This window comes from Cuculus canorus, chromosome 2 (assembly GCF_017976375.1).
Source record: "Cuculus canorus isolate bCucCan1 chromosome 2, bCucCan1.pri, whole genome shotgun sequence".
Classification (NCBI taxonomy): Eukaryota; Metazoa; Chordata; class Aves; order Cuculiformes; family Cuculidae; genus Cuculus; species Cuculus canorus.
This window is the reverse complement of record NC_071402.1, coordinates 49,910,434-49,937,724: the sequence shown is the minus strand read 5'-3', so window position 1 is coordinate 49,937,724 and position 27,291 is coordinate 49,910,434. Positions and strand designations below refer to the sequence as shown.

Here is a 27,291-nt window from a genome sequence, read left to right as displayed (position 1 = left end):
GCCCCAGCTCATCAGTCACATAGGTACAAAGCATCCAAATGGAAAACAGATTTTCTCATTCTTTGCACCTCCCTAAAGGCTTGTGCTGCTGTCTGAGGACTACAGCATTCTCCTTTCTTGGCTCATTTGCAAGATAAACATATTCTGGCCTCAAATACCACTCCTTTCCAACTGCTGGTGAAAACTCCAGTCAGTCTGAAAGATTAAGAGGATGATCTAGGGCACTACTCAACCCAAGAAAAATGCTCATGTGGGAATGCAAAGCCGTTGTTATGACCAGAGGTTTGGGTTTTTTTTCCCCACTGGATCTTATTCTGCAAGTCCAGATTCAAATAGTTTCTATCTTTATTCACATTATTTTATTTTTTTTAAAAAAAAGGGAGTCACACACTTGGATTAAAACGGACTTTTACAGTACTACTTAAATACTGCTTTTCTGCACCTGTGATGACTGAAGATGTGATTGAGACAGCCCTCATACCCAGGCAATATTGGGATGGGTATGTAAGTATTCTTAACACTTCCAAACACCTGCAGGAAGCAGCATTAGGGATCAGATAGAAAGGACCCCATATGGAAATTTATAATTACTTACAGTTACAAGATACCTTATGAGAATTTGGTAGACCAGCTCCTACCACTGTAGGCAAGCTCCAGTTCACCACTTGCTTTCTGCCTATCCATGTCCGTCTCTTTTGATTCCTGTTCCAAAACCGATGCATAGTGTATCCGAATTTTTCAAGCATTCACTGGCTTCTAATCCCAAATCGGCTCCATTTCAGCACTTGGAGCAGCAGTTCCTCTATGCTCCTCACACTGCCTCAGACGGCTATGACTGAGCTCTAAAATGATTCTTACAGCAAGCTTTAAAACACTAGTGAAAGACATTAGGAAGTCTGCTAGTTTTAATAAAATTATTAGTGCTACAGACACATCTCATGTCATCATTACTTATACCCTCTTTGAACTTAAGACAAGACATATAATTTGAGCACTGGTTTAGAAGCTAAAATAGGAAAAGGACCAATTTGCTCTGATATAAAAACCTTCCTAAGCAAGATAACTAAACCATGCACATTAACAAACACAGACCTTCAAGGCTGAAGAACAGATTAAATTATCATAGTGATACAGGGAAAATCTTTAGTTGCTATGAAGGCACGTAATTTCATTGACAAGAGTGGCTAGAACAAACCTTGTCTAATTTATGCCTAGAGTTGGACAAACCCCCACAAATCTAGAAACTCTTCAACTTTGGGAAAGCTTTGATCCAGTCCAGACTTCGTGGCTCTGATCCATTTCATGGGGGAAGGAACCAAATCTGCTTAAAATATATTTCACAACACTTCTTTGCCTGCATTTTTTTTCAGATATGTCATAAATACCACATGTAGAACCATCTCTCCTTATTCACAACACCTATTAGCAGAGCCAACCACTCCCATCTCCAACCTAGAATGTTCACAAAGACAAAAAAAAAAAAGTTTCAAAAGCAATCTTTAGATCAGTCCAGTTGCTATCAAGAGGCAAAAAGAAAGCTAAAGGTACTACAATATGCACAGTCAGAATGTTTGGAAGAAATTCAGACTGGTGAGAAACTCTATGGACTTGTACAGTGTGGAACAGCTTGCAAAGCACAAAATGAGCCATATCACTCCCTTCTTGTTATCCCCAGAAAAACAAAAGACTCATTTGACTACGGTTACTAAACAAGCATATTATGCAAACCTGTTTTTTGTTTTTTGTTTTTTTTTGGTAAGGTAACAGCTTCATTCACTGCGGTAGGAAAGCTGTAAACACAAACCACATAGGAAGGTTGCGGTTTTCAGGTGACCTAGCTGAGAGTGATGAAATTAAGGAAAATCTAATCAGGGAAAAGGAGTCTGACAAGGTCTTCTGACTGCATTTACCACTGATAATTTAACAAATGAGCTGTTAATAACTTAAATCAAGTACAGCCAGACCCTAGATCCACAGATCATAGGATAATCCCAGCAGGAATGGAACTCGGAAGGTCAGACGGGCTTGTTCAGGACTTTGTCCAGTTGAATCTTGAAAACCTTCAAAGACGGAGACTGCACAGCCTCCCTGGGTAACTTGTGCCCTGCCTGACTTGTCCTCAGGATGGTTATACATAATCTGAACCTCTCTTGTTTCAACTTACATTTATTACATTGCACACACTCCCTCCACCATGCACCACTGTGAGAGCCTGCATCCGTCTTGATAATTTCTCCATGGCTATTAGGCAGCTGCTGTTTGCTAGGTGCTCCCAAAGCTCTCTGTCTTCCAGGCTGAACATGCTGTCTTCCAGGCTGAACATACTCCTCACAACACAAGTGTTCCAGCCCACCGACTTTCTTGGTAGCCCTCTGCCAAATTCCCTCTAGTTTATCAATGCCTTCCTTGTATTAAGGAGCCTAAAACAAGGATCTCTATTCCAGATGTGGTCTAACAAGTACTGAGTAGAGGGGCATGATCACTTCCATGAATTTTCTGCCTGTGCTACTGTTAGCATAACCCAAGTTACTTTTGGCCTTCTTAGCTGCCAGGGCACACTACTGGCTCACGCTCAGCTTGCTCTCTACCCAAATCCCCAAGTCCTTTTCTGCAGAGCTGCTTTCCAGCCATGCAGTGCCCTGTATTGTTGCCAGGGGCTCTTGCTTCTCATGTGCAGGGCTTCACATCTTTCCTTGCTGAATTTTGTAAGACTCCTGTGGGCTCATTCCTCCAGCTTGTCCAAGTCCCTCTGGAAGTCAACCTTGTCCTTCAGCATTATGGACAGGTCCTCCCAGTCTGGTGTCCTTTGCAAACCTAAGTGCACTCTGTCACTTCTAACTCTTCAATAAAGATGTTAAGCCATATGGGTCCCAGAGCAGACCTCTGTGCCACTTCAGTTGTCACAAGCTTCCAGTTAAGAGTAGGAATCATTAACATCTATCTTCTAAGCCTCATCATCCAACCATTTCTTTACCAATCTAATTGTTTGTCCATCTAGACTATAACAGTCTAATTAGGGTATAGAATATCGCAGGAGATACGGTCAAAAGCCCTGTTAATGTCAAGGCAAATTACATCCACTGATCTCCCCTGCAACAACAGCAGTAGGAATTCTGGTACTGAACTTTAGGGAACTACTTTTAACTCTTGGCTCTGTGAAGACAAACTGGAAATAATGGCTGGTGTACACAGTCTCAGAAGAAGTATTCTCCAAAACACCTTTGGAAAGTATAGATTTGCATTGCTGGGATTCATTAGGCCAAACCCTTAGCTGCAATACTCAGTCCAGCTCCATTAAACTCAGTCTATATACAGGATTTCATCTCAGCTAACCTTCCGAGGTTATTATACACCTGATATTTTTCACCTCAACTTTATATGTAGGTTGCACAGACAGGCTCTAGCAGTGTCAATAGTGGAACAGCAAGGGAAACCAGAGAGGTGCAGGAATTCTTTGGTTCTCTTGGGAGAAGCACAGATCCACTGTGTTCCTGAGACAGTCTTTCTCTTACCTTTGCAAGGAAACTCCACGCTGCATATTGCCCTGAGGTTGTGCTGCTTTTTAGCTTCACTGTGTGCAACATCAGAAAGAATCCCAGAAGTCCACTGCAACGGATGGGGAAAGCTTGTTAATAAAGTCTCTTAATTTCAACTAAGCAGCCTCTTACAGGCATCTTGGTTTTCCTAATTCAGAACTGAACAGTCACCCTTCAAGCAGTGTTAATCCCATTTGGAGAAAGAAAGCTGGTGGGCAAAGAGCTTACATTATTTCTAGTACATCCTGGGTTTGGTTCAGTGACTACAGTCTGAGTAAAGTAAGTCTGACGCTCTTATAGCTGGTCTCTAATGCACTTGCATAATCAGAAAAGTAGAGATTATTGGAAACATGAGGTGAAATGTTAACTTCAGGCACTGAAATAGCTCTGAATAAAGGCAATGCTAATTTCAACAGGAGCCACACATGTTTGGCAACTAACTCCCTTCAACCTCCACAGAGCCTCGAACTGAAAAAAATAACCAATGGAAAGTTTCTGGCTGAAACTTTCAAGCTGTTTAAACTTCATGAAACCTAAATTCCAATTAAGAAGTCAAATAGATCTCTACTGTATAACAAGTAGACAGATGACTCAGTAGTGCTGGGAACAGAATACTCCAAAGCTCTCTACTGATGATTAAGTGAATTTTGATTCTCAAGTCATGTAGGACAGTAGTCCCCACTGCTCCTGTAGCCAAGACTACTTTTAAGGAAACTCTATTCCATACCTCACTGCACCTCACAGAGCTTATAAGCTTTGGCTCTGGATTTTGTTTCACTAGTGACATACTTAAAATGCACCGGTTGTGAGCCAGTGAAACAGTCTAAACCAGCAAGCCGGGAATAGAAAAGGACTTGAAAATACATAAGGCATAAATTACTGTGTGGCTGGTTGAGAGGCATGAGATTACAAAGTCCTGGGGGAAGCTGCATGGGAAAGGAGATAGGAGCAACAGAGTACACAGGTGGTGAGTGAAAAAGCACCTTAGTTTTTGAAGAAGGTACACTGTTCTGGATACTGATGTAATGCAGTTGGTGCCCTCTCTGCAATAGCAGGAAAGGTGGAAGATGGTAGCTCTCCAGGTCAGAACTTCCACACTGGGCTCCAGCACCAGTGCTGTTTCCTGCTCAGCACGTGACAAAGTTGTATCTCAGCCACAAGTTAGTACAGGTGGTTTTGACAGACCAAACAGTATGGCAAGATAACAGCCCTGGAGCAGGAAGTACTAGGGTTTCTCACACTGAGCCATAACACGAGATCCCAAAGGACTATTCGCTGTGCCTGGAGACAAGGAGCATCCGCTCTGATGATAAAGAATAGGCCCAAACTCATTTCCCTGTTGCACAGGAGGAAGTACTGAACAGTAGAGCATTCCACTCTGAGAAATCAAAATTCAGTGAAGCAGCATTCCCCAAATATTTGAAAGTCCAGCAGCTTAAGCAGTGGCTTAAGTTTGTTCCACATCTTCTACCCTGCTGAGAAGGGCTTTTAGTCAGAGTGATTTGAAGCTGTTTAGTATAATTCAGAGATAAAAAGTGAAACAGGTAATTGTAATACCCGAAATATTGATGTCATGATTAACACTGATTTCTTTCATTAATTAAATAGAGCACTTTTCACCTTACTGCTAATGCTTCAGATACTCTGCGCAGGTAGCAGATTTAGCTGCATCAGTTAACCTTACTTTACATTGTAAGGTAAAGTACACCTTTTCCTCCAAATCCTTTATGTCTACAGAGACACTAGATTACAAGATGTAGGACAGCAACTGAGATACTGGTTTCTCCCCATTAGTGTTCCTTTCCTCTTGCTGTAGTGTACACTGCTACCTATTATACATGTACTGAAGCTGGGGCAATGGAAACAAATATCCACTTGTGCTTGCAGTTAGACCTTGCCTTCAATAAGAAATAGATTTCATCCCCTTACTGTGAAACAACTTATTCATTAAAACCTAATTGCAAGTTACTTGTAGAGTGGATAGTCCACCCGTGAAAAAACACTTTTGTACAAAAAAACTATGTATACAGGGAAATTATTTAACTATAATTTTTAATATCCACTTTTAATGGAAAATCTGGATACAATTAAGAAAATTCCTAACAATCAGGACATATTTTTACCATCAGTTAGCATGAAAACATATTTTCCTCTCTATAAAGAAAATATTTCCATTTGGTAAAAAACTGGAGGGGAGAAACAGGGATAAATTTTTTTTGAGATAAATAAAACTTATAGAAAAAATACTTACACAGTCCTCAGAGAATTACACTATTGGGCAGTGAACTTTTGCTACTCAAAATAAAGGAACGCTTGTTAAATCTTTTCCCTTTTACCCAAAAAAAGCATTCTGCCAAATAACAAGATGTACAGGCAAATAAATCCATGTACAGCCACATACTGCTGAAGACTAATGCTTTGTAATCACTGCAAGCAGCAAGTTTTACCAGGGCTAATCCAAGTTGAGAAGCATTTGAGAGATGCTATTTATCAAAGCTTTGCTACATTAGGTAAAAATTATTTTACTGGTGACTGGGAACTCTCCTGTTCAGAATGCAATCACTCTAACACATACACTTACAGCACATTTGCATCTCAGGCTTTCAAATGGATAACCACAGATATACACAGATACACATTCTCTGCAGTTTTACTGATTTATGTCAGCAGAAACTAGTATAACGAAGGGTTTGTATACTCCAAAGTTTTTAACTGAGAGTTAATGTTGGAAGTCAGTGGGATCTGTTATTCTGAAAACATTCACATGCCCTATTATAGAGAGGTTACCTGGCACAGCAGCTACTATGGAATCTGTAGAAGTACAGGAATGGAAAGTCCAAGGCACTGAAGAGATCACCTGAGGGACAAAGCAATATACTCAGTGGAATACAAGGGAAAAAAAATTACCCACTATTACAAGCAGGGGAACAGCAATTACACGCACATTACTAGTTTAGCATTCCTTTAAGCCTTTACAGCTGGCTGACTTTTCATTTATGATGCTTTCCACATTTCTAGCGTGTTTAATGATTTCTCTCTGACCTTGTTTCTAGCCAGTTCCTGCCTTCGGCTGAAAAAGGAGAAAGGGATACTTAAGAGTATTCTTCACTGGCATACAGAAGATCCTGCTTAAGAAACAGTGGGCAGTGAATAGACATGCATCATACCTACTTCTTTTATTACAGAGCTTGTGATAGTTCCTACTGAAGCAACAGGAAATACAGACATATGTTGGCTGTTTCTCCCTCTGGCATTTGAACTCCGTCACACAGAGCAAGTTGAGAGGTTTAAAAAAGTTCTCCTAGATCCAAGCAGAGCTCTAGAGTAATTGCATTTCCAGGAACTTGGGCTCTGGTTGTTCTTGGTAGCAACAATTCCCAGGAGTTCTCTGGCCTTCAGGCTCTACAGACTCGGAGGAAGCGTCACCTTTCTCCTTTGGAAATGCAGAACTATTTTGCTTAACATGTCTGTCTATCCTGATGGGGGGAATGCTATATACACAATATGCACCACACAAAAGGGAGAATTTATGTTTATTTAAATTCTTTTTCCTTTGTTTTTCTGACTAAGCAAACGTCTAGTGAAAGCAACTAATTATCATCTTTATTGTTCTAACTATTTAAACACCAGTATGGTAGGAATATTAGCCACCATCAGATATTCAGTTTCTCCATTTTCAGCCTCTGATCCTTTGCTACTTCAAATCCTGCCATGGGCTCAAGCAATGGGATACATCTTAAGAAAGCAAAGAATGAAGTCTCTGCATAGCACTGAGGGCATTGCAGTGAAGGAAACTCTATATAGTTCTATATAGTCTGCCAGGACACTGCTCTGAAGAGGACATATTCACCTAGAAAATTCTTTGTTCTTTACCATGCACCACCTCAAATTCTGTTCTGTGTTGTCTGTCCCATGCTGCTCCTTTGCAAAGGGCAGCTAAGAAATGTATTAGTAGATACCACGCGAACTACAGTGTTATATACTCTCCTTTTCTCTTCCTAAAGGATATCATGTTATTGGTGATATTCCTGTTGAATAAAATGCTACAATATATTACATACAATAATATACAAAAAATTATATATACAATAAAATGCTATAATATATTATATGTTGAATAAAATGGGCTAAAATGCTACAGGGTTTGACCTCCAAAAACATGCATGGAAAGGAAAGGCAATATGGAAACCTAAAAAAGGATCCTAAGAAAACCACTTTACCTGCTGGATGGGATGCAGAGGCCAACAACACCACACTAAAAAATAAAAAAAAAGATTAATTGTATACTACAGAATTTGACATGTACTGAATATTATAAAGTGACCTCTTTGTGTTTGTTTTTTCAAGATGAAACTTATCTCAGTTAAATAGAATAACTGAGGTGTAAGTATTAATAACTTAAAAAAAAAAAAAGTTGTTGGGAAGGAACCTCTGGGGTCACCTAACACAACCTTTGAAGCAGGACTATCACCAATATTTGATCACATGCTTTGTGGCTCTGTCTCAAAAATCCAGCTCTCAAAAATCTCCCACACCTGTCTGAGTAACTTGTGCGAGGGCCAGCCTACTCTCCTAGTGAGGAAGTTTTTCCTGATGTCCCATCTTTAAACGACCAAAGCTGCAATTTATGGTTGTTCTTCCACATTTGACCATCTGCCACTCCTTAGAAGAGTGTGGCTCTGTCATCTTAGAAATTCCCTGTCAAGAAGGTGCAGGCAATTGTTAGGTTGTACCTTGATGTCCACTTTGCCAGTCTCAACAAGACCAGCTCATTCAATCTCTCCTCAGGCCACACGCTCTACATCCCGACAACATCAGCGGCCCTCTGCTAGGTCTTCAGTTTCTCAGTATCTTTCTTGAACTGGGAGGCCCAAAACTGAATAGAGCATTCCAGTTGCAGCCTCAGCAATGCTCATAACTTCTCTCAATCTGACAGTCACACTCCCTGTAATGTATCCTAATACACAGTTTGTCTTAATTTGTTGTGAGCATGCACTACTGCCTCCTACCGATTTCAGCATTCACTGTTACCCCCAAGTCCTTTTCAACAGTCCTGACACCACTGAGGCAGAACCTATAGAGAACTGCACTTGTGTCTAGACTTCTGTACCTCTGTCCAAGGATTAATTTCAGCTGTGTGCATGCTAAAGTCTGCTTTACAGGAACGTGTATATATTGCATTTAAGAGTTAAATATAGAGTCTTGTGCATGCAATTGTGCATGCACTGCATATTTATGCCCAAAATGTCAGTTAGGCAAATGCTGCAATCAAACAAGTTTAAAACATCGGCATGAAAATAAAACCAAGTACCAGCCCAAATGACACACACTTTCCAGAAAGATATAAATGGGCAAGGAAATTCACTGTGACCAGTCCTTTACCTGCAGTGTCACTTAAGATTTCTGAGGTCTTACAAAGACTTCATCCCCTGAGTTTGTGGTATAGGCAATATAGAGCCTTTTTCAGTACTACTGGTTCATCCAGTACAGGTCTGGGTTTTTTTGTATCTTTTTTTCACTCCACATTGTTTCCAAGGTTAGAATGCTGCATAAACATATTCTGGGGCATTGTATGATGGGAGCAGCATGCATGTCTCCAAAGCAGAGCTACAGCTTCCTCCAGTTACCAACAATGTACGCCCACAACAAACACAGAGGACAAAAGGGAGAAGGAGAAAAGAGTATCTGGAGAGGTTGCTTCTTGAAAAGCAGCAAGCACTGCACTGACAAAGGTAAAAAGACATTTTTTAGCATTCATAAAAATCATAAAATTGCTAGGCAATTTTACCTGGCTCATTTCCAGTGATTCTTACAGTTCACTAGGCCCAGTAATGGCAATGAAATGCCAACCCAACCAGTGGAGGAATGGAAGTCTGCACTTTGAAAACCTAAGACAGAGAGTGCTGGACATGGTTCCCAACACACCAGGTTATGGCTAGAAAACTGAACTCACTGTAAAGAAGCTTCCTCCAGTACCACTACCGTCAGTGTGGTGCTTATACCAGGCCAACTCCCTTTTCCAGTGTTAACACAACAACGATTTCCAAGCCTGCTCACTCTCAGCTGGTCCCAGTTCTCTACCTGACCACACTACCGCACTTGGTGGCCAGTCCTCAGCATGATTTGGTGAATCTGTGTCATCTGCAGAGATACCAGTAGCAAAGGAACTGCAAAGAGCATGGAAATCCCATGGCCAAGGAAGCAGGGATGGGGGGTGAAAGCTTGTCACTAAAATCAGTCACGGAAGACAATGGGCTGAAGGAGGAAATGGCTAATGAGTGATAGGCAGGCAGGTATTTTAGGTCTAACACTTTATACAATGTCTTTGAAAGGCATTAGCTGGTACAGTATGTCCACATTGTCAATGTTTATACATGTTTTTAAAAGATGTGGTTGTCACAAAGACATTAAACGAGGTGCACTTACAGTAGCTAATCCTCCCATCCCCCTCCTCTCAAGACACCCCTGTGCTTCTCGCATGGGGTGCCAAGAGGAATTCACAATAAACAGGCTCAATTCCCTCTGTTTCCTGGTAAGGAGAGAAAAGGAAGCAAAGGTCTGTTGCTTTTGACTGAATAACAGAGAAAACAGGAGACTGGCAGTCCAAGTGAAACTCAATCAACAGTGATGAGAACTATGACTGAGCCATGTTTCTCCACTTTTGCTTTTTGCGTTATTAATTTTTAAACAAAAAACCAGTGAGATTAGGAAATGCTCAGAGAGAAACTTCCTCTGCAACCAAGAGGAATTGATAATCCAACCAGACATCCCAGGCCTCAATCCAAAGAAAACATAGAAGGAAAATAAAACCTTCTCTGTGAAGTACAGGGCAGGTTAAGGCAAATGAGTTGGATGAGCTGTACTGTAACTCTGCTCTGAACAGAACATCAGTAGAAAAGACGCTGTAACATTATTAGACCAGATTAGAGATTCAGAGGTTTCCAGCAGGACAGCCCTGACAACAGGCTGCAGCAAAACCAAAATCCCTGTGCCAGATCTCCTGGCTCCTCTCTTTCACCCCTGTACTCAGTATCAAGGGCTGGGTCACTCACGGTTTTCTTTCTGGCTAAAAAGAGGTTTTGACAACAAGAACAGCAATTTATGCCTGCAAAGCTGTCCTTCCCTATTCCAGAAAATCTACTGTATCTTTTTAATTAAAAAAAGTGACAGATTAGCAGCTCTTCCAGAAGCCATATATAGATTAGCTGCATAAAGCACAGTGTTTACTTCGCACCTTTGTCAGTGCCATTTATTCCCCTTTTGAAACTCTCCCACTATAAGTCTTTGTTTTCTCCTAGTGACTGCTAGGCTATCTGGCATGCCTTTGTGAACAAATATCAGACAGTGACAGGTATTCGGATGCAATGGAACTTTCTTCCAGGTTCTCCAAAAGAAATAACATATCTCTATCTGCCTCAGCATAGGAGAAAGCCCAAGACAAGCTGCAACCCATTTCTAAGACACATTACGGATCCTTCAACATGCCCAGTAAACATTACTACTCCCTCCCCTCACACTAACTCTTGCCAGCTAGCTAGGGGGGGAAAAATCTGGCTCCCTCCTGGACAAAAAGTGAGGACCTGGAAAGGAATAAAAGAAAATGCAAGATTACTGGAAAAACCACTAGGAAGTGGAACACTAACGCAGAAATCAGAGTGCGAGGAAATACAATACTGCAGTAAAAAAAAGGCAGTGGGAAGAAAACTGGAGGATTAGAAGGCAGTTCTTGGAAGTACATTCCTTCCCCTCCCTGCCCCACATATTTAAACAGAAGGGAGATGGATGAACAGGATGGGGTTGAACACCGAGAAGCAACATCACTCCTCCCTTCTCTGCACAGCACAGCTCTGCTTTCCCTCCTACACTTGTTCCTAGTCTGGCTCCTTTTTTAAAGGATAATTATGCTGTAAGTGATGAAGTGAGAATAACATCACACATTCAACATCAGCAAATTTCTTTAGATCTGTTTGGTTCTGGAAAGTTCCCATTCATGTACATTTGCCTAAGACATTCCCCGCTCCAAAATTGTTCCAGACTTTAAAATAAGAAACAGTGCATGGCATGGAGGTACAACATATATTAGGAAACTTTGCAAATTTCAGTTGCACCCCTGAAATTGTCCAACAGAGCCAATACAGTTAATGTTTCCTTATAATTTAAACATACATATTTTTTAATCTAACATATTGGTACATTCTAACACCCAATACCTTAGGGCAGAACTTTTATGCACTCAATCCAGGCAGTCTCTAGACTCAGAGTACAACTTGCTTTCACAGCAAACGGAAAGGCATTGAATGGCCTCTATTGTAACAAAGATATATTTTCCTATATACTAGGAAAAAAATTATTGACCAAAAGGGTTAGCAAGGGCTGGAATAGGCTGCCCAGGAAAGTGGTTGAGTCACCATCCCTGGAAGTATTTAAAAGACGTGTAGATGTGGTGCTTAGGGACATAGTTCTGTGGTGGACTTGGCAGTGTTACACTTACTGTTGGACTCAACGATCTGAAAGGTCTTTTCCAACCTAAATGATTCTAGGATTCTAAACACTATCTGGCTGTGCCCATGCAGCTGCTTTCTCTTCTCTGCACAGCTGCGTGTCAACTATCTGATCCAGGTTAGAAACAAGGAGCTATAAAGGCCTATTGGTACTAGTGCTATGAGGGGACAGCTGCATATGTACCACACTATCAAGTTTCTTCATAAAAGATAGAGCCATAGACAAGATCACCAGCATGCCTTAGACTGTCCTGTTCTGCAGGTGGAACTGGGATCCTGTCATGACTAAAACAGGCCTTAAGAAGCTCTGAGCAGAGGAAGCAGCATATGCCTTAATATCTGCTAAATCACAAAATTTAGTGTTGGGTATCCTCTGACAGAGATAAGCACACATTTACAGTCATTCTGACCCAGAACTGCCCATGAGGAAATATCAGAGTAAAATGCCCTCTACTCCATGTGTTTTAAAAACACTTTTGACTGTTTTCTACAGAAATTCATAGAATCATAGAAACACTAGGTTGGAAACGACCTACTGGATCACCGAGTCCAACCACTCCTATCAATCCCTAAACCATGCCCCTCAGCACCTCATTCACCCGTCCCTTAAACACCTCCAGAGAAGGTGACTCAACCACCTCCTTGGGCAGCCTCTGCCAGTGCCCAATGAACCTTTTTGTTAAAATTTTTTTCCTGATGTCCAGCCTGTCCTATTGTTCAGCTTGTGCAATAAAGCTGTGTGTACACAGACACACAGCTCTACATCGCTCTCAAACACGTTAACCAGCTTCACCCACATTTGGGAAGTGGCAGTTATCTCCAAGGTAACTACATGCACAGAGGTCACACCAAGAGACAAACCCTTCCAGTGCCTTCAGCAGCAGGAAGATTTCATCCCCGTTAGACACTGGAGAACCTTCGCAGCAGTGGCATGGGCACAAACAAGGAGAGAGCTTGTGCCAAACTCCACATCCTTTCAAACATCACCTGCTATTATAACACAACAAAACTCTAAAAGAAATCAGATGTCACTTATCCCCTTGCCCATGGTACTGTTTGCTTTCCCTAGACAAGACGAGGTCCAAATGTTATGTACTGCAAGCTTCTCCAACACACAGAAATACACACACACATATATAGATAGATACATAGACATATATCCACAGACCCAAGCAAAACAAATAAGAATCTTCTACCTCCTCTAAGTCACTTATTTTCCAGCCATTTCTTTGCGTTATCATCTTGGAAACTACACTGACCTTTAAACACCTTAACAGTGAACATCTTTGCAAGCTTTGATAACATATTTTTGTTTTTAAGCTGATGCTAAAAAGAGCCATCTTCCAATTTGCACAATTCCATTGTTGGTTGTTTATTTTTTAAAAAAGAACAGTTTTAAAATGCATACCACTGCATCTCATAGTTCCTTAGTGAGAAGTTTCTCCCTTTCAAATGCCTCTAAATCAATAATGATAGTTTCCATGTAATGTGGAACTCCTGCTCTCTGCTGGACACAACTTCACAGACTTCAAAGGATACCACCAAATCACAGCAGGAAACCAGCCCTGACTTTTTAATGAAACTGCAAAATTGAGACCTTCAGTCAAAACCTGAATCCAAAGGTTCAGGCCCCAGTGCAGTTTTCAACCAAAATGGCAACAGAGAGCCATAGTTAGGCAGGTGTCAAATGAAAAATCCATTGATTTTACTGCTTGTTTCATGATTCTCCCTTCAATGCAGACAAACAGCTACAGCTCATTCAAGACTTCATGGGTTATTTCTGCACACAGCAGAATATTTGCAAGTTACATGATTAATTCTTCAAAACACTTAGAATACACACAACTACCTGCTTTGAGTAAAGTTGATTTGCTTTACACTCATAGCAGATGGAAAACAACTGACTTAAATAAGGGCCTACTTCAAGCAAATTGATATTCGGACATTGTCAATGCATAGGATCCTGCAGAATAGACAGCAGAATCATACAAATGCAAAATCAAAGGCCTGCACTGCTTCTTTATAGAAATAGGAGATTTGATTGAATTAATACTGAAATAAATGCACAGTATTATGATGCTGTTGATGCTCGAAAGGTAAACAGGAATTGAAGTGAACTAACTGTCCTGCACTGGTGTCCCTGATGTGTTCCTATCAAGGACCTTTAATGTGATCAGACAGGAGTACACATCCATCTCATCAAACGGAGAAGCACAACTTCACATTTGTTACACTTATTCCAAACTCCCACTCTCTCTTTCACTCCTTTTGACTACCCTTTCTTAGAACTTATTATCTGTACTCCATAGTGCTCCCATACAAATTTAGCTACTATTCCAAGAAAAAAGGTCAACATATACAAGACGTGATTACGGATAAAGGAGAATCTAGTAAAGTCTCTATGTACCTTACTTCAAATAAAGCCTCACAAAAATTAAGTGGAAGATTTGTACACCGAATGTTCTGCCTTATGTGGTTCCTTGAAGAAAGGACTGATTTTTTAATAAAAAAAACCGCTAGGGAGTCTGGTAAGTAACTAGAGCTCTTTCACTACCTACAATAACAAGCCACTTCTATATCTCCAAATCAGAAAAACAACTGAAAGTCTGAATTACTTAATCCCAGTAATGGCACTCTGAACAATCAGTGTCTGCTCATGTTCTTTGCACATAGTCCTTTTGTAATCACTACTTCCCCTTCTGGCAATTTTGTACAAGTTTTATTTTCTGAAGTGGGGTATTGCCAGGGAGTTACTCTGTAATTATTATTTCTGGAAATGATACATCACTTATGCACATAGTGATTAAAAAAATTCATAATAAACACCTCGTTACCTCCCCAGGTGTATATTGGCATGCCCACCTATAACCAGAGCCAATAAAATTCAGCTGCTAAGCCATCCAGCTTAGCACTGTTCTTTCAGTCAATGTCCTGCTAAATAAATACATTTAAGTAGTGGTAGTTACGAGCTTCCTAAATGAGCCAGAGTTGAAACTGAAAACATATACCACATAAAACCAGCTATGGTGTATCAAAGGCTTATTCATTTTACCTGAACACATAGTTGATGTACTGTTGGTCCAGATCGCTGGGAGAGGAGAGAAAGAAAAAAAAGGTGATCTTTTAGGAATGCAGTTCATTTGGTATATCAGCATATTGAGTAGCACGATAGCACTGTAATATTACATATTTATATTATATAATATATGACACAATAGTATAATCAATACTAACACTATAATTATATACATTATAACCATGATCTAGTAATAATATAATATTATCAATATATTATTCAGCATATTAATTTACACATTTGGACATTATTTCTGTTCTTCCTTTGCCAGTGGGAGTCTCATTTAAAGTGAAGATTAAGTGAGACAAACTAAAATTTAGATCCTTCAAAGAGAGACAGAAAATGGTTTTGAAATAAACGAGCTTATCAAAACACACACGTGTATTATGTACTTATACATAATACACAGTGGCAACATATTCGTCTCCATCCATAGAGACAACTATCATAGCAACTGTGATCATGTAATTGCCATGCACTTTCAAAACTGTTATTGCCTGGCTGAAATCCTAATATGCACATGGGATTAGTGCAAGGTGCAACGTTTTTAAGGTACTCAGCCATTCCAGTCTTGTGGCATGTCACCAGCTGTAAAACACTTCCGAGAGTTTGTCACAAAGGGAGGTACTGACAGACTCAAACCATCCAGCTTTCAAGACTAACACAAACTAATATTTCCTCTTAATGCCTGTGATAATATTTAGGGTTGTTTTTTTTCCAGGACTTAATCATCATCCTTTGATAACACACTGTTTAAAACAGTTGCAGTGTTCAAGTTCACAGTATAACTATAAATAGCCAGATGCTGTTGTTATCAACAGCAAATAAGGCTCGTCTTACAGTAAGAGATATCATTAATGATTAACCAAGTGGCACAGCTTACACTGGTAACGCAGAGATCCTTACAGTTTACCTGACTGCTACACGTGTCTCTAACCCTCTTCGATAGCAATCTCTTTCTTTTTAAAAGAATATGAAAACACATTACCTTAAAGAGCTGGGTTTCCATAACTTGTGAAATACTTTGTAAGCCCCTGTAATTGAAATGACATGGGTAATTGCCATAACATGCAATCATTCTGACAAACAACAGCTTGTTAGGCCATGGTACTGGCAGATGTGGAACTCTTCTGATTTACAGTTTAGGAACATGGTACAAAAGATGCCTGAACCGTGAGTAAAATGAAACTATGGTTTCAAATTAATGGTTTTCACAGTACTGTCATTCTACGTGTTTCTGCTAGTCCTTCTAAAGAAGGAACAACCCCTAGCTCAGGGCAATGACAAAGGAATATGTATGTGTACATGTGTATGTAAATACATACAGTAAAGCATTGCAGAATGGGTTCTTCAGCCCACCCTGGTTTTTTGGGTAACTTCTACAACACGTTCATCTACGTAGACCCCTACAACTGTTCGCTCTGAGCAGTCTTTCCTGTTCACAGTTCTCTTGGCTCTAGGGTCTCCAAGTCTTTACATTCTTGACCTACGCACCTCTCAGTCAGCTCCCATTCCTACTCTGGGAAAAGCTTTCAGCACTCAAGGAAGGAACAATACAGCTTCAGGCTTTATTTTTTCAGACCCTTTCTTCAAGGCTTTGAGTTTCTGGTTTTTGGGGTTTTTTTTTATTCACAAAGAAAACTAGAACATGAAAAGCAAATCCAGTAGAACACTATGTAATAGATGTCCTCGAATCTGCCTCCATTAGACAACCAGAAGGAACACGTCCTTTCTCTAATGCTCTGTTTTGATTAACTGTGCAACAAGTTAGTGTTTGCCCTTGCTAGTAGCATCTTTATTCTGTGTCAGTTGATGGGAAATCTAATTAGACAAAAAAATGCCCAGCAGTCATATCAACAACTTTCTCTCAAAAACAGCAGAAATGGAAAGAAGTTACATTTTGAGCATAAACATTACACTGGCAGTTCCTACATGTTTCAAGCACATAGAAGACACCCTCTAAAGACTCTTTAAGCAGTTTTCCACCGCTGTGGCCTAGCACTGCTTCACGAATGAGACCTCTTGGCTTTGAGAAAGCAACATGACTCATTACAGCAAGCATTTCGAGTGAAAAACCCTTAGATTTTTGTTTTCTCTAAATGAAGAAATGTTTACCACACAACATTTCCTAAAGCAAAAAAAAAAAAAAAAAATTATACTATTTCTTATTTGTATGTTAGCAGCATTTTAGAATGGGATCTCTAGATCTCTCTAGGCACAAATACATATAAACACATTATCCCCGCCTTGAAAATTTCACAGCGGGAACAGAAAAAATAAAGAAGGAATTATCCCTAATTCGCAGACAAGACTTAACATATGAATGAGTCACTCACTAAGTCTATAGGACAGCTAAGAACCAAATAGAAGGTCCTTATTATCCAGCCTAATGCTCCAAAAGACACAAATATTCTAGTTAAAAATTACTATTCTTGTTTTCTTCAGATTTTCTGTGTCTGACCATTTCTAGCTATTCAGGGGAGAATTATGATTTATCCAAATCAATGTTTAGTCTGAAAAAGACAAAAGAAAACCTGACAGGTTATGCAATTCATTGTTAGAATTTTTAAAAAATGCATATGATTGCATAAAACCCCCCAATATTGCAACATCCCTTCTCTGGGAGCATATTCCACAATATTTTACAATACTTTTGTCAATATTTAAATAGTTAATGTGTGCAGTAAAGCTTCAACTGCAAGTTATTGCGTGGGTTTTTTTTCATGTTTCTTTTCCCCTCAGAAAGAAATGCCTCTTAGTAGCCAACCATCAAAATCTCTCAAGAAAAGTTTAGTGCTCATTAAAATTGTATGCGCATTTTCTCATCTACTGCTAACTGACTGCAATATCTAGTTTATTCTGTTGTTGTTTTCAATGTAAAAGCTATAAAAGGAATGCACTTTCCTACATTTACTGAGCTTTTTCATTCTTTCTAAGTGTTTCTTACATCAAGAACCTCCAATACCAGTAATTTGATACTAAAGCTGATTTCCTGAACACGTTTACTCTTCCCAATACTTTTTCCAAAAGAAAATTACTTACCCACACAGACCAAGTGAATTAGAGCCCATAAATAACCGTTCGGATCAAACTGCAATAAAGAACATCTACATCAATAAAAGCACATTCATACAAACATACGTATTGGTATTTCCATGCAGTTAGCTTCGCAAAGTAAATACAGGGAGTAGGAGCTACGTGACAGAGAAGACGACTAAAGAAGACTAGGAAGTCTAAAGTTTTTCCTGCCCTACTTAGAGACTTGGCATATGCCAGTTACCCAGGCTCTCAGCTAGTCTTGGCAAGAAAAGCTCTATTTCTTTCAGATACATACACCATTTTAAACAATCTGAGCACATGGATCCCAGTCTGTTTAGTCTTGCATTGGCAGTCAGGAAGGGGCAAATGGATCAGAAGAACATTACTAAGAGTTTTGTCTTGTCTCCTTTCCCTCCTCAGCCCCTGCTGCAACTCAGCAGTCCCTGTCCCCAGCTAGGGCTCCAACCAACCACAGAGTATCCGAAAGAGCACTTTAAACAGACATCTGAGTCCAAGTAAGATTGCTTCCCTTCACAATCAATGGGAAAAAATAAACATTTTTGAGAGGAATTCACCTGGCATATTTTAGGTGTCTGCTTTCAGGAGAGATTATTTATATACCAGAAGTTCCTGCTCTGCACCATGGAGTATGAATGGAGCTAGTGCAGGTGCAATACTTCTGATGGCTACATTTGATCAGATGCATCCAGACAAGTTCCCAGATTCACCCCACTTAACTTCAGATAATAAGTAAAGTACCTAAAACAAGGAAGCAGCCTTCCAAAAGATCTCCAAAAGAGAAAAGCCCCTCCAAAGATTAGATTTTTGCTGGACTGAGCACTCTCTGGAGGTACTTCCTTTCTTTCTCCAGTAGCTACAGAAAGTGTGTAGAGTTATTACAAAGTTAATTTAGGAACCTCCTGGAAGTATGTGCAATTAACTTAAACCTAAATGATCTACACTAAGCCCTATAAGAAAGAAATTACACTTGGTTTTCCCAGCTATCACCTTCACGAAGAGCAATATGTCAGCACTGCTCAAAGGTTTTACCATGATGCTAACACATTAAAATCAGCAAGACTACAGCACAGCAAAAGGCAACATTTACAGCTCCTTCACAGGAACACCACCATAGTGTAAAGAACACCACCAAAAGTAAAAGCTGCATCCCTCAAATGCTAGCAGGATGTCAAAGATCAAGACTAACTAGAGCTGCTTTACAAAGCAGAGCTCACCTGCGTGTCACATAAAGGAAGGCACACTGCTGCTACCAGGAGGAACAGCACACTGTGGAGAAGAGTTAAAAAAAAACAAGACAAAAAACTCGTAATTTGGATTTGTACTCTCAGGCAAGTATAGGAAATTCCACTCAGTTTTATAATGACATCTCTTTTGTTTAATTTTTATTCTATATTTTAAAAATAATTTCTGCCACAAAAATTAAGTTTTACATCATGAATTCTTCATATCTCGTACACTGCAAAGCTGCGTGAGAAGAGAAGCAGCACAAAACATCTCAACAGTGCTGAAAACAAGCTTTTTGTTAGGGAATATTACTCTTCACTTGCCATCTGGCTTCCCGAGGCTGCTTCAGAAAACCAAAATCAACGAATTTCCGGCTGTGCATAGATTCCAATAAGTTATTTCATTAAGATTAACTGCCAATTACAACAATTCCAGCAGAGGTGACTCCATTAAAAGTTCCAGTGTAACTCCAGAAGACAGAGCAAAGTGGGACTGAGTGGTATTACACTAGAAATGGCTTAAACACAGTGCAAGTCCTCCCCCCATCCATTGACTCGGACTAAATAAATCCTTAGCCTGTGGCTGAGTTGGTGTTTCTGCAGACTACACTGAATACACTGATATGGAATTTCTGTGGAGTCTCACTATTAATAATAATAAATATTTGCTTTTGCAGATTATTTTCCTGCTTTCTAGGGGCATAGGAAAAGACAGAATTAGGATGATTAAAAAACCGGTATCCTTGGCAATAACCCAGTGGTGAAAATAAGGCCCTAAGTCAGACAGTGGAAATGACAGGAAGAAATTATGAAGATGGTGCCTCTAAGAACACTAAATAATAAACCAACATTATCCAATGGAAGTACAGCTAAAACATTACAGAATGTGAAGGACAGGAAATACGTGTTCTTCAAGGGGATAGGGGGGAAGACTGAAACTACTGGTCACCTCCCGTTTGTCCCCTTCCATCTCTTTTTTGAAGCTCAAACAATTAGGCCCAGCAAGGGTTGGTATGTTGCATAACTTAATAAGAATGATTCCAGCAGAACTTGATATCACTCATCTTTTCTTTCTTAAGAAAGGCATTTTTAGCTATTTTCTATCACATTATCTTTCTTACTGTTTAAGACTACCCACTGGAATTTCAAACCTGATTTCTATCTTCTTTCCAAAAAAGTACTTACAAGCACCCCTTTATTATTCAGGAAGACTGGTCTTATGGGTATTTTTTTATTTTTACAAAGAGAAAAAAATAAATCTATCTATTTAAGCAATTGTCAAAAAAAAAAGAGAATACATTTTAAAAATATTTAATTACTCCTATGTTGCAATTTAGGCTTACCGCCCACGGGAATATGCCTTACATTCTTCATTGTTTTGGTGTGCCATTATCTGAAGCAAATACAGAGGCTGGAGCAAAAACAAGTCTGAATCTGAATCTGAGCAGTTTTAAAAGCTTACCTGCAGACTTTCAGATGAGAGGTCTGCTGTAAGAAAGAAAGTATGATTAAAAAAGTTAAAATTTAAAAATAAAAACTGTGAAATAGTACTTTCTCCTTCCAAAACCAGAAAAGTGATGACAGCTGATCTTACTGCACCAAACATTAAAAATCCAGCAAGCAACATTCAACACCCTATTATGTTTGAGCACTGCTTAGCAAATCTAATTTGAAAAAAGAACCAGGACTACAGATTAGCTTAATTCAAATTAAATTATATTTTCAGATTACTTAGCAGCAGGTAAATTTAAAACCAGACATGAACTTTATATCTGGTCCTCAAACTTAACTTGAACTATACCAAAACTATGTATTGTATGTACTCAAATATTAAGTATTCTGAATTAATTAGGTACTATCTCAGCCAAATCAGTCTTGGTCTAAACTTATGAGAGTTTCCCAGTCCTTTGGTCCAAAATTATTCTCCAGAAGTCTCCCATCAAGGCTTCTGTTTGCATTATCCTTGTGTGCTTTTGTTTTCCAAGAGAAGAGACAAACGTGAGCTAGAAGGAAAATAAGAAACACTTTGACAGAGACTCTAATCAGAGGATGATGTCACAGGGACGTGCTATGGTACACACTGCTATGTCCTTCAGGCATAACCTTAGTGACTTTTTCAGTTTGTTAGAAGTAACAAACATGGGCCATTTTTTGTCTTCTATTGACGCAACAAAGGTAATGAATGGAAGGTCCCTTCCACAGCAAGCCAGGGCCACTGCAGAAAACTTTATGATGAATCATACCCCAGTGCTACATCACACAGCAGCTCTCTGGTCATTTAGAAATGCATTTCATAGCCTGAAAAGAAGGATCCCCAATGCAGCTTGTGAGAAACAAACCCAGCTTTTACTAAAGGGTGCAGGAATTTTAATTTCTTGACTTTAACAGGCCTTGGGAAAGATTCTCAAGCGTTCAAAACATCCAGAAATGTGCTATTTTTCCTGCACTTCATGTGGAGGTGTGATCTATTTATAATCGTACAATACACTAAATGCATTATACAGGTTAGGTCTAAAGACCCAGCCCTCCTCCCTCTCAGCTCAGACAATAAGATTTTTACGTGGAATATGAGAGAGGGAATACTAATTTTCAAAAAGAAAAAAACAAGCAGGACCAAGCTAGTCTTAAAAACGCAGATCAAACTGTCCACATGCCTTTGCAGTGTTTCATCAACTAAAGGGAAAAAGAAAACATCAATGTAGTTATTTGTCAACAGCAAAGCTCTCTCTGGGCCTCATTAATGACTAGCTAGTCATTATATCACAGGAGGTACTTTAACTGTATCAATAGATCCATTACCTCTTTCTGCACAAACTTCTGGAACCCACAGGTTATAACTTCTGCTGCATTGTGCACGGTAAGGAATACTGGAATTGGCTGCCATGGGAAAGAACAAAAAGACCCAAATCAATCCAGAAGAGTTACACTTTTTTGAACTGTAAACCCATGCCACATTTCCTAAACAGGACTTACACCCATTCCAATCACTATTACGTGCAACAGGCCTCTTTAAATGCAGACACTGCTTGCTGCTTCTCCCACTTTCAAATGCTCGGTGTGTTTGTTTGTACACAGCTACCTGGGTGAGATTTGTTCCAGGTTTCTGCCTCTAGTTTTGCCTCTCTGTTCAAATGTCTCCGCAGTAAACAGTTCTCATTAGTTTTCCCATCTCATTCTACTAGTACTTAAGAACACAGTGTGACTTCTAGCAACAAAATTATGGAGAACATAATTTTAGGTGATCGCTTTTCAGTTACTGCTAGGAAATGCGGCCAGAAATAAGGGGAGAAATGCAGTAGTTCATACAGATGCTGAAATTATACCCACTGAGGTATCTGGACACCATCCCAATATGAAATCATTAAGCAAACCCCAACGATAACAATAATGAATCACATACCCATTGCCCCAGGCAAAACCAATCAGAATTAGTGGTTCATAATACTTCCTCCAAACTAAATCTACGGTCTCTAAGATAGCTGAAACAGAAGTGATTCTCTGCTCCGATTAAGATAATCTAAAGACTAGGGCAGATTTAGGAAGCGGTTATTTCCCCACCTGTGTATAGTATTTGAATCACACAAGTAGAAAATGAGTTCGTTTCTCAGTGATATCCATGCCTTTTAAGTATCAGGTGATACAAGCAGCAAACATCTCTTAAACTCAACTTTGTGTTCAGAAATCTGTGTTTTCTGGAATTTTGTTTTCATCCCCATAAAGCTGGATAAGCATCCCTAATTAAACATTTTAAGTCATAATGACAGCTTGGGTGGATTCATAAACACAGCAGTTACATCAATATAACTTTTAACACCTCTAAATCAGCAAGGAATGAAAATCACATAAACACAACTAGTTCAGACCCAGCTTCACAGGTTTTGAAAGACAATTCTCAACCTTGTTGCTGGACAACTGGGACTACAAAACCAGAAATATCTAACATAAGTTGTCTGAGACTGACACAATAATAGCACATACAAGAAATAAGTGCACACAAGGAAAGCTGACAGCAGAATTTACATTCTTCCTTTCATGAAGCCAATTTGTTGGGGTTTTCTTTCCTCCTCCCTGTTTTTGGCTCTTCAGAGCGTGTTTCGGAGCCAACAATGGCTCCAGTTTGCCTAGCCCAGTTAAACTTCTCCATATGTCTATTGTCTTTGATGTGAATATTTCTTAAATTTGTGAGTGGACATAATGCTTATGAAAAGAAAGGTTTACTGGTTGGGCAGGCAGGGTGAACAGACTCTATACAAGCCTTCCCTTGCAGCTCTGCATACTTCTGTTAATGCATTGCAGGGCTAAGGAGCTCTCCTCCAGCTCCAGCCCTAAACTCCTGTGCAGGGGAGACTGCCAGCACCTCTAGGGAGAGGCACGAACAGAGATTAAGATTACTGTAGCCCTGCCAGTACACAGGAATGTTTGAAAGTGCATCTCCTTGGATTTGATCATAAAAGTGCACATAATTTCTGCTTTAGGAATAAATTCACCTAATATAAATAGGCTGCTGGGGTGAGCCAATTGAGGTACAAGTTTGGCAGAGTTCATTTTCCTTCTCATTGTGTCATAAAATTGTTGCATGCAAAGTTATTGTAAGTAAAGTTTCTATGTAGGATTGAATTTAGACTACTTGTCCTTTTGTCTTTCTTCCTAAAATGGTGACAGAATTATGCCTTTAAATCTCCATTCATGAACAACAAAAATACATTCAGAAATGGGAGATGTACCTTAAGAAAGGTTTGGGATACAAATCAAAACCATTCACAGCTCCTCTACCACTTCAGTGCATCTCACTCTTGCATGACTAGAGCAGAGGCAGGAGGGAAACAAGGTAACTTAAGGGATGACAAGGAAGTAAGAAGAAATAGCCGAGAGGATGTGATTCATACCTCCTCCACCTCCCAGGTGAGCAGACAGAAAAGATGTTGCTGCCAAAGCTTTATTGCTGTTTCCAGGCAGGGCTCTCCTTGGAGATCTTTGCTCAGTTTACATCAGGGTAGCCCAACACAACTTGCTTTGACAAGGAACCAAGAGGAAATAAAAGCAATCACCCCGAAACAGAGCTAATGGAGGCATTGGGATTCTGAGCACATGCCTGTGCTTTCCAAAGATCACTTGGGTCTGAGGGGAGGCTCATAGCCTTGTTTGTGAGGACAGAGACCTCTTTTCCTTTTCTTCCCCTACTCTCCACTGGAATATTCAAGGGATCACTATAAGCAGAAGCTTGTCAAAAATTCCTTTTTGATCCTTCTTGGAGTTTAGGAGCTGACAGAAGTGAGCTGGCTCTGGAGCTGGACTAGGATTCACTGACAGAGTGCAGAAGGGAACTAGTGCAGAATCTGGCCTTGCAGACTCCATAACAGCAGTGAAGCATCGCTGTTCTTTAAAAACTCTCGTCAGTGATTTTTTTAAGACTCTATAATTTAAGTAAAAGGCATTCAACTTTAATGAAAGCGTATTTGATATCCTCTAAACATTTGGTAGGTTATTTTGCTTCAAGTAGATCATCAATCTGATTAAGCTAACTCTTCCCAGAAATTCTGTCCAACTTTCAATTTTATTTTTTTTTTTCTCAAATCCTGTAAAGCATCAAAAGCCTCTCACTGAAATGTTCTTCATCCTTTCCCTGAAGGACTTCCCACAGATCCCACAGCCCCATTCTCCCTTTTGCAAAGTTTCTGGTAGTAACTTCTTCAACTTCTTCCTTACTTGCACAATTCAGACCACTGAGGATCTGTTCTGCAAAATACTAAGTACCCTGGAGAGACGCTGAGTGCTTTGGACTGTCACAGAGATGTTTTTTTATACTGCTCGACACTTCATAGGATTGAACCACCGCTCTAGCACCATTAATGGTTTATGTATTATTTAAACCCTTATTCCCTTCTTTTCCCCCCAACCCAGAAACAGCATTAAACAACTTGTATGAAGGGAATGTTCTTTGCTCATAAAGTAGAGGTAATAAAGAATTGAGTTCTATTTGTGTGTTTCTTACCAATCTAGACAGTGCCCTAGAGCCAGCATAAATAATGCCAACAAACAGTACTGAAGCAGGAAGCCATGACAGGATTTCAGACCTGTGAAAACAATTAAAATCCCATTATTTCACCACATTCTATTTACATACAGCCAGCAACAGTTGCTTGTGAGGAATATAATAATACATATATATTTCAAGGGTGCGCTTATTAAATTCATTGTCTGATTGTTCAGTATTCCTCCCATGCATTAAAGAAGTCTGAGGCAGAAATTAATCACTTAATCTAATTCCAGATAGGAACGACCTGCAGATATAATTTTTTTCTTTTACTCTTTCCTTCGCCCCACTCCCTCCAAACTTATTTTTTTCATGGCAATTACTCCTATCAGTTTTAAGGAAGAGAAATTTCAACTAATTTTCGTTATGTTCTTCCTGTAAAAGGAAGAAAAACCGACAAATGAAAGCATAAAATGGCGTACTTGCACAGACAGTGCACATTTTCACTACGTACAAATACACTTGCCCACCCACACATTTCATTTCTCAGCCAGATTTACAAAGAGATTCTTCCTAGTAAAGATCAGAGTGTCTCTGTGGGAGCTTGTCTCTTGAGATTTCCTAATGATACTCCTTCAACTAAGCCAAACTCCTAGAGGCAGTTTGACAACTAACGGAGGAATGAAGTCATCACCGTCTGATCAGATAATTTTTCAGCCATGGTTACTGCAGAAGGGTCAGGTTTCAGTCCTGAGAAGGGGCTTCAGAATTTGCAATTATCCTTTTTTGATCTTGATATTTAAGGGGAAAAATGGATCAGGTAGGTGGTAAATTTCAGAGAGAATAATGTAAGATTTTGAACAAAGGAGGAAAGGAGCAGCAGTGATCTAAAGGCCTGATCCAAAGGCTTCCCTGGACTGAAGACACTGCTAGCCCCATTCACTCCTTCCAAGCTTTGAACTACAGATGAGAGAATCTTAGTGAATAATGCGGTGTTCCCAAAGTGAAACCAAACTGCTTGTAGTTCCTTAATTTGGATTACACTTCCAACTAGCACGGAAAGAAAATGTAATTATAGGTACCACAACACACTTGTGGAACACAAGAAAAACAGACCACTAAGTGATGAAATCAGAGTAGTCTGAATAAAGATAAAATATGTCCAAAGATTCATGTAAACATAGACAAGGAAAAAAAAATAAACAGCAAGTTTGCTCTTTCCTATATATATCATTTTCTAAGCTACTTTATAAAAAACCTAGGGTAACAAAACCAGAGTAATCTTTACATTCTTTCATTGGCATAAATATTTGTTCTTTTGGCGGGGGAGAAGTCATTATTTTTTATAAAAACACTGTTCCATTCGAGGTTATTGACTTCAACTGGAATTTCACCAGGATCTAAAACAGTCATATCTCATTACCAGCATCTTCACACTAGACACCAACAAAAATACCCCTACCCTACTGGAACTGCAACAAATGGAAGAAAGGGGGAGGGAAGAAAAGAAAGGAGGGCTGGGAAGATGGAAGTAACTCATGATGAAAAGCGGATTTTCATTTTGAACATAAAAATATCACTCTCATGATATATCATGAATATATCTTCATCTGCAATGCAATACTGTAAAGTGTAAAGGAAAACGACTTCAGATGTTTTTCCTATGATGTAAGGGTCAAATTTTATACTGCCAAGTGGGAATTTCAGGACTGAAAAAGAATGCATGCATGTTTGATGCAATGTGTCAGCACCAACAATCTGTCCTGTATGTAAACCAATTAGTAGTTTCTCACGCTGGCAATACAGTGATGCACATGTAAAACAGGAAAGCTCAGTGATATAAAAGAACTGATGAGTTTGTGGTTGTAGGGCTAGATCCAAAGCCCACTAAAGTCAACAAGTAGGTCCCTCTAAAAGACAT

At 39.5% G+C, this 27,291-nt stretch overlaps 1 protein-coding gene across 6 annotated transcripts in view; it reads right to left on the bottom strand.

Annotated features, from left to right (window-relative positions):
• The window catches only part of TMEM241 (transmembrane protein 241), a 66,807-nt gene that overhangs the window by 32,967 nt on the left and 6,549 nt on the right, over positions 1–27,291 (bottom strand). For 4 of the 6 annotated variants that reach the window (XM_054059819.1, XM_054059824.1, XM_054059821.1 and 1 more), the window contains exons 4-13: positions 25,389–25,470; positions 22,196–22,273; positions 20,859–20,884; positions 19,388–19,439; positions 18,156–18,204; positions 16,102–16,147; positions 15,090–15,125; positions 7,757–7,791; positions 6,324–6,393; positions 3,513–3,606 (exon numbers count right to left, since the gene is read on the bottom strand). In XM_054059819.1, the coding sequence (XP_053915794.1) occupies positions 3,513–3,606; positions 6,324–6,393; positions 7,757–7,791; positions 15,090–15,125; positions 16,102–16,147; positions 18,156–18,204; positions 19,388–19,439; positions 20,859–20,884; positions 22,196–22,273; positions 25,389–25,470 (568 nt within the window). The remainder of the gene's footprint in view (positions 1–3,512; positions 3,607–6,323; positions 6,394–7,756; positions 7,792–15,089; positions 15,126–16,101; positions 16,148–18,155; positions 18,205–19,387; positions 19,440–20,858; positions 20,885–22,195; positions 22,274–25,388; positions 25,471–27,291) is intronic. The other 2 variants (XM_054059820.1, XM_054059823.1) reach the window with 1 other exon arrangement.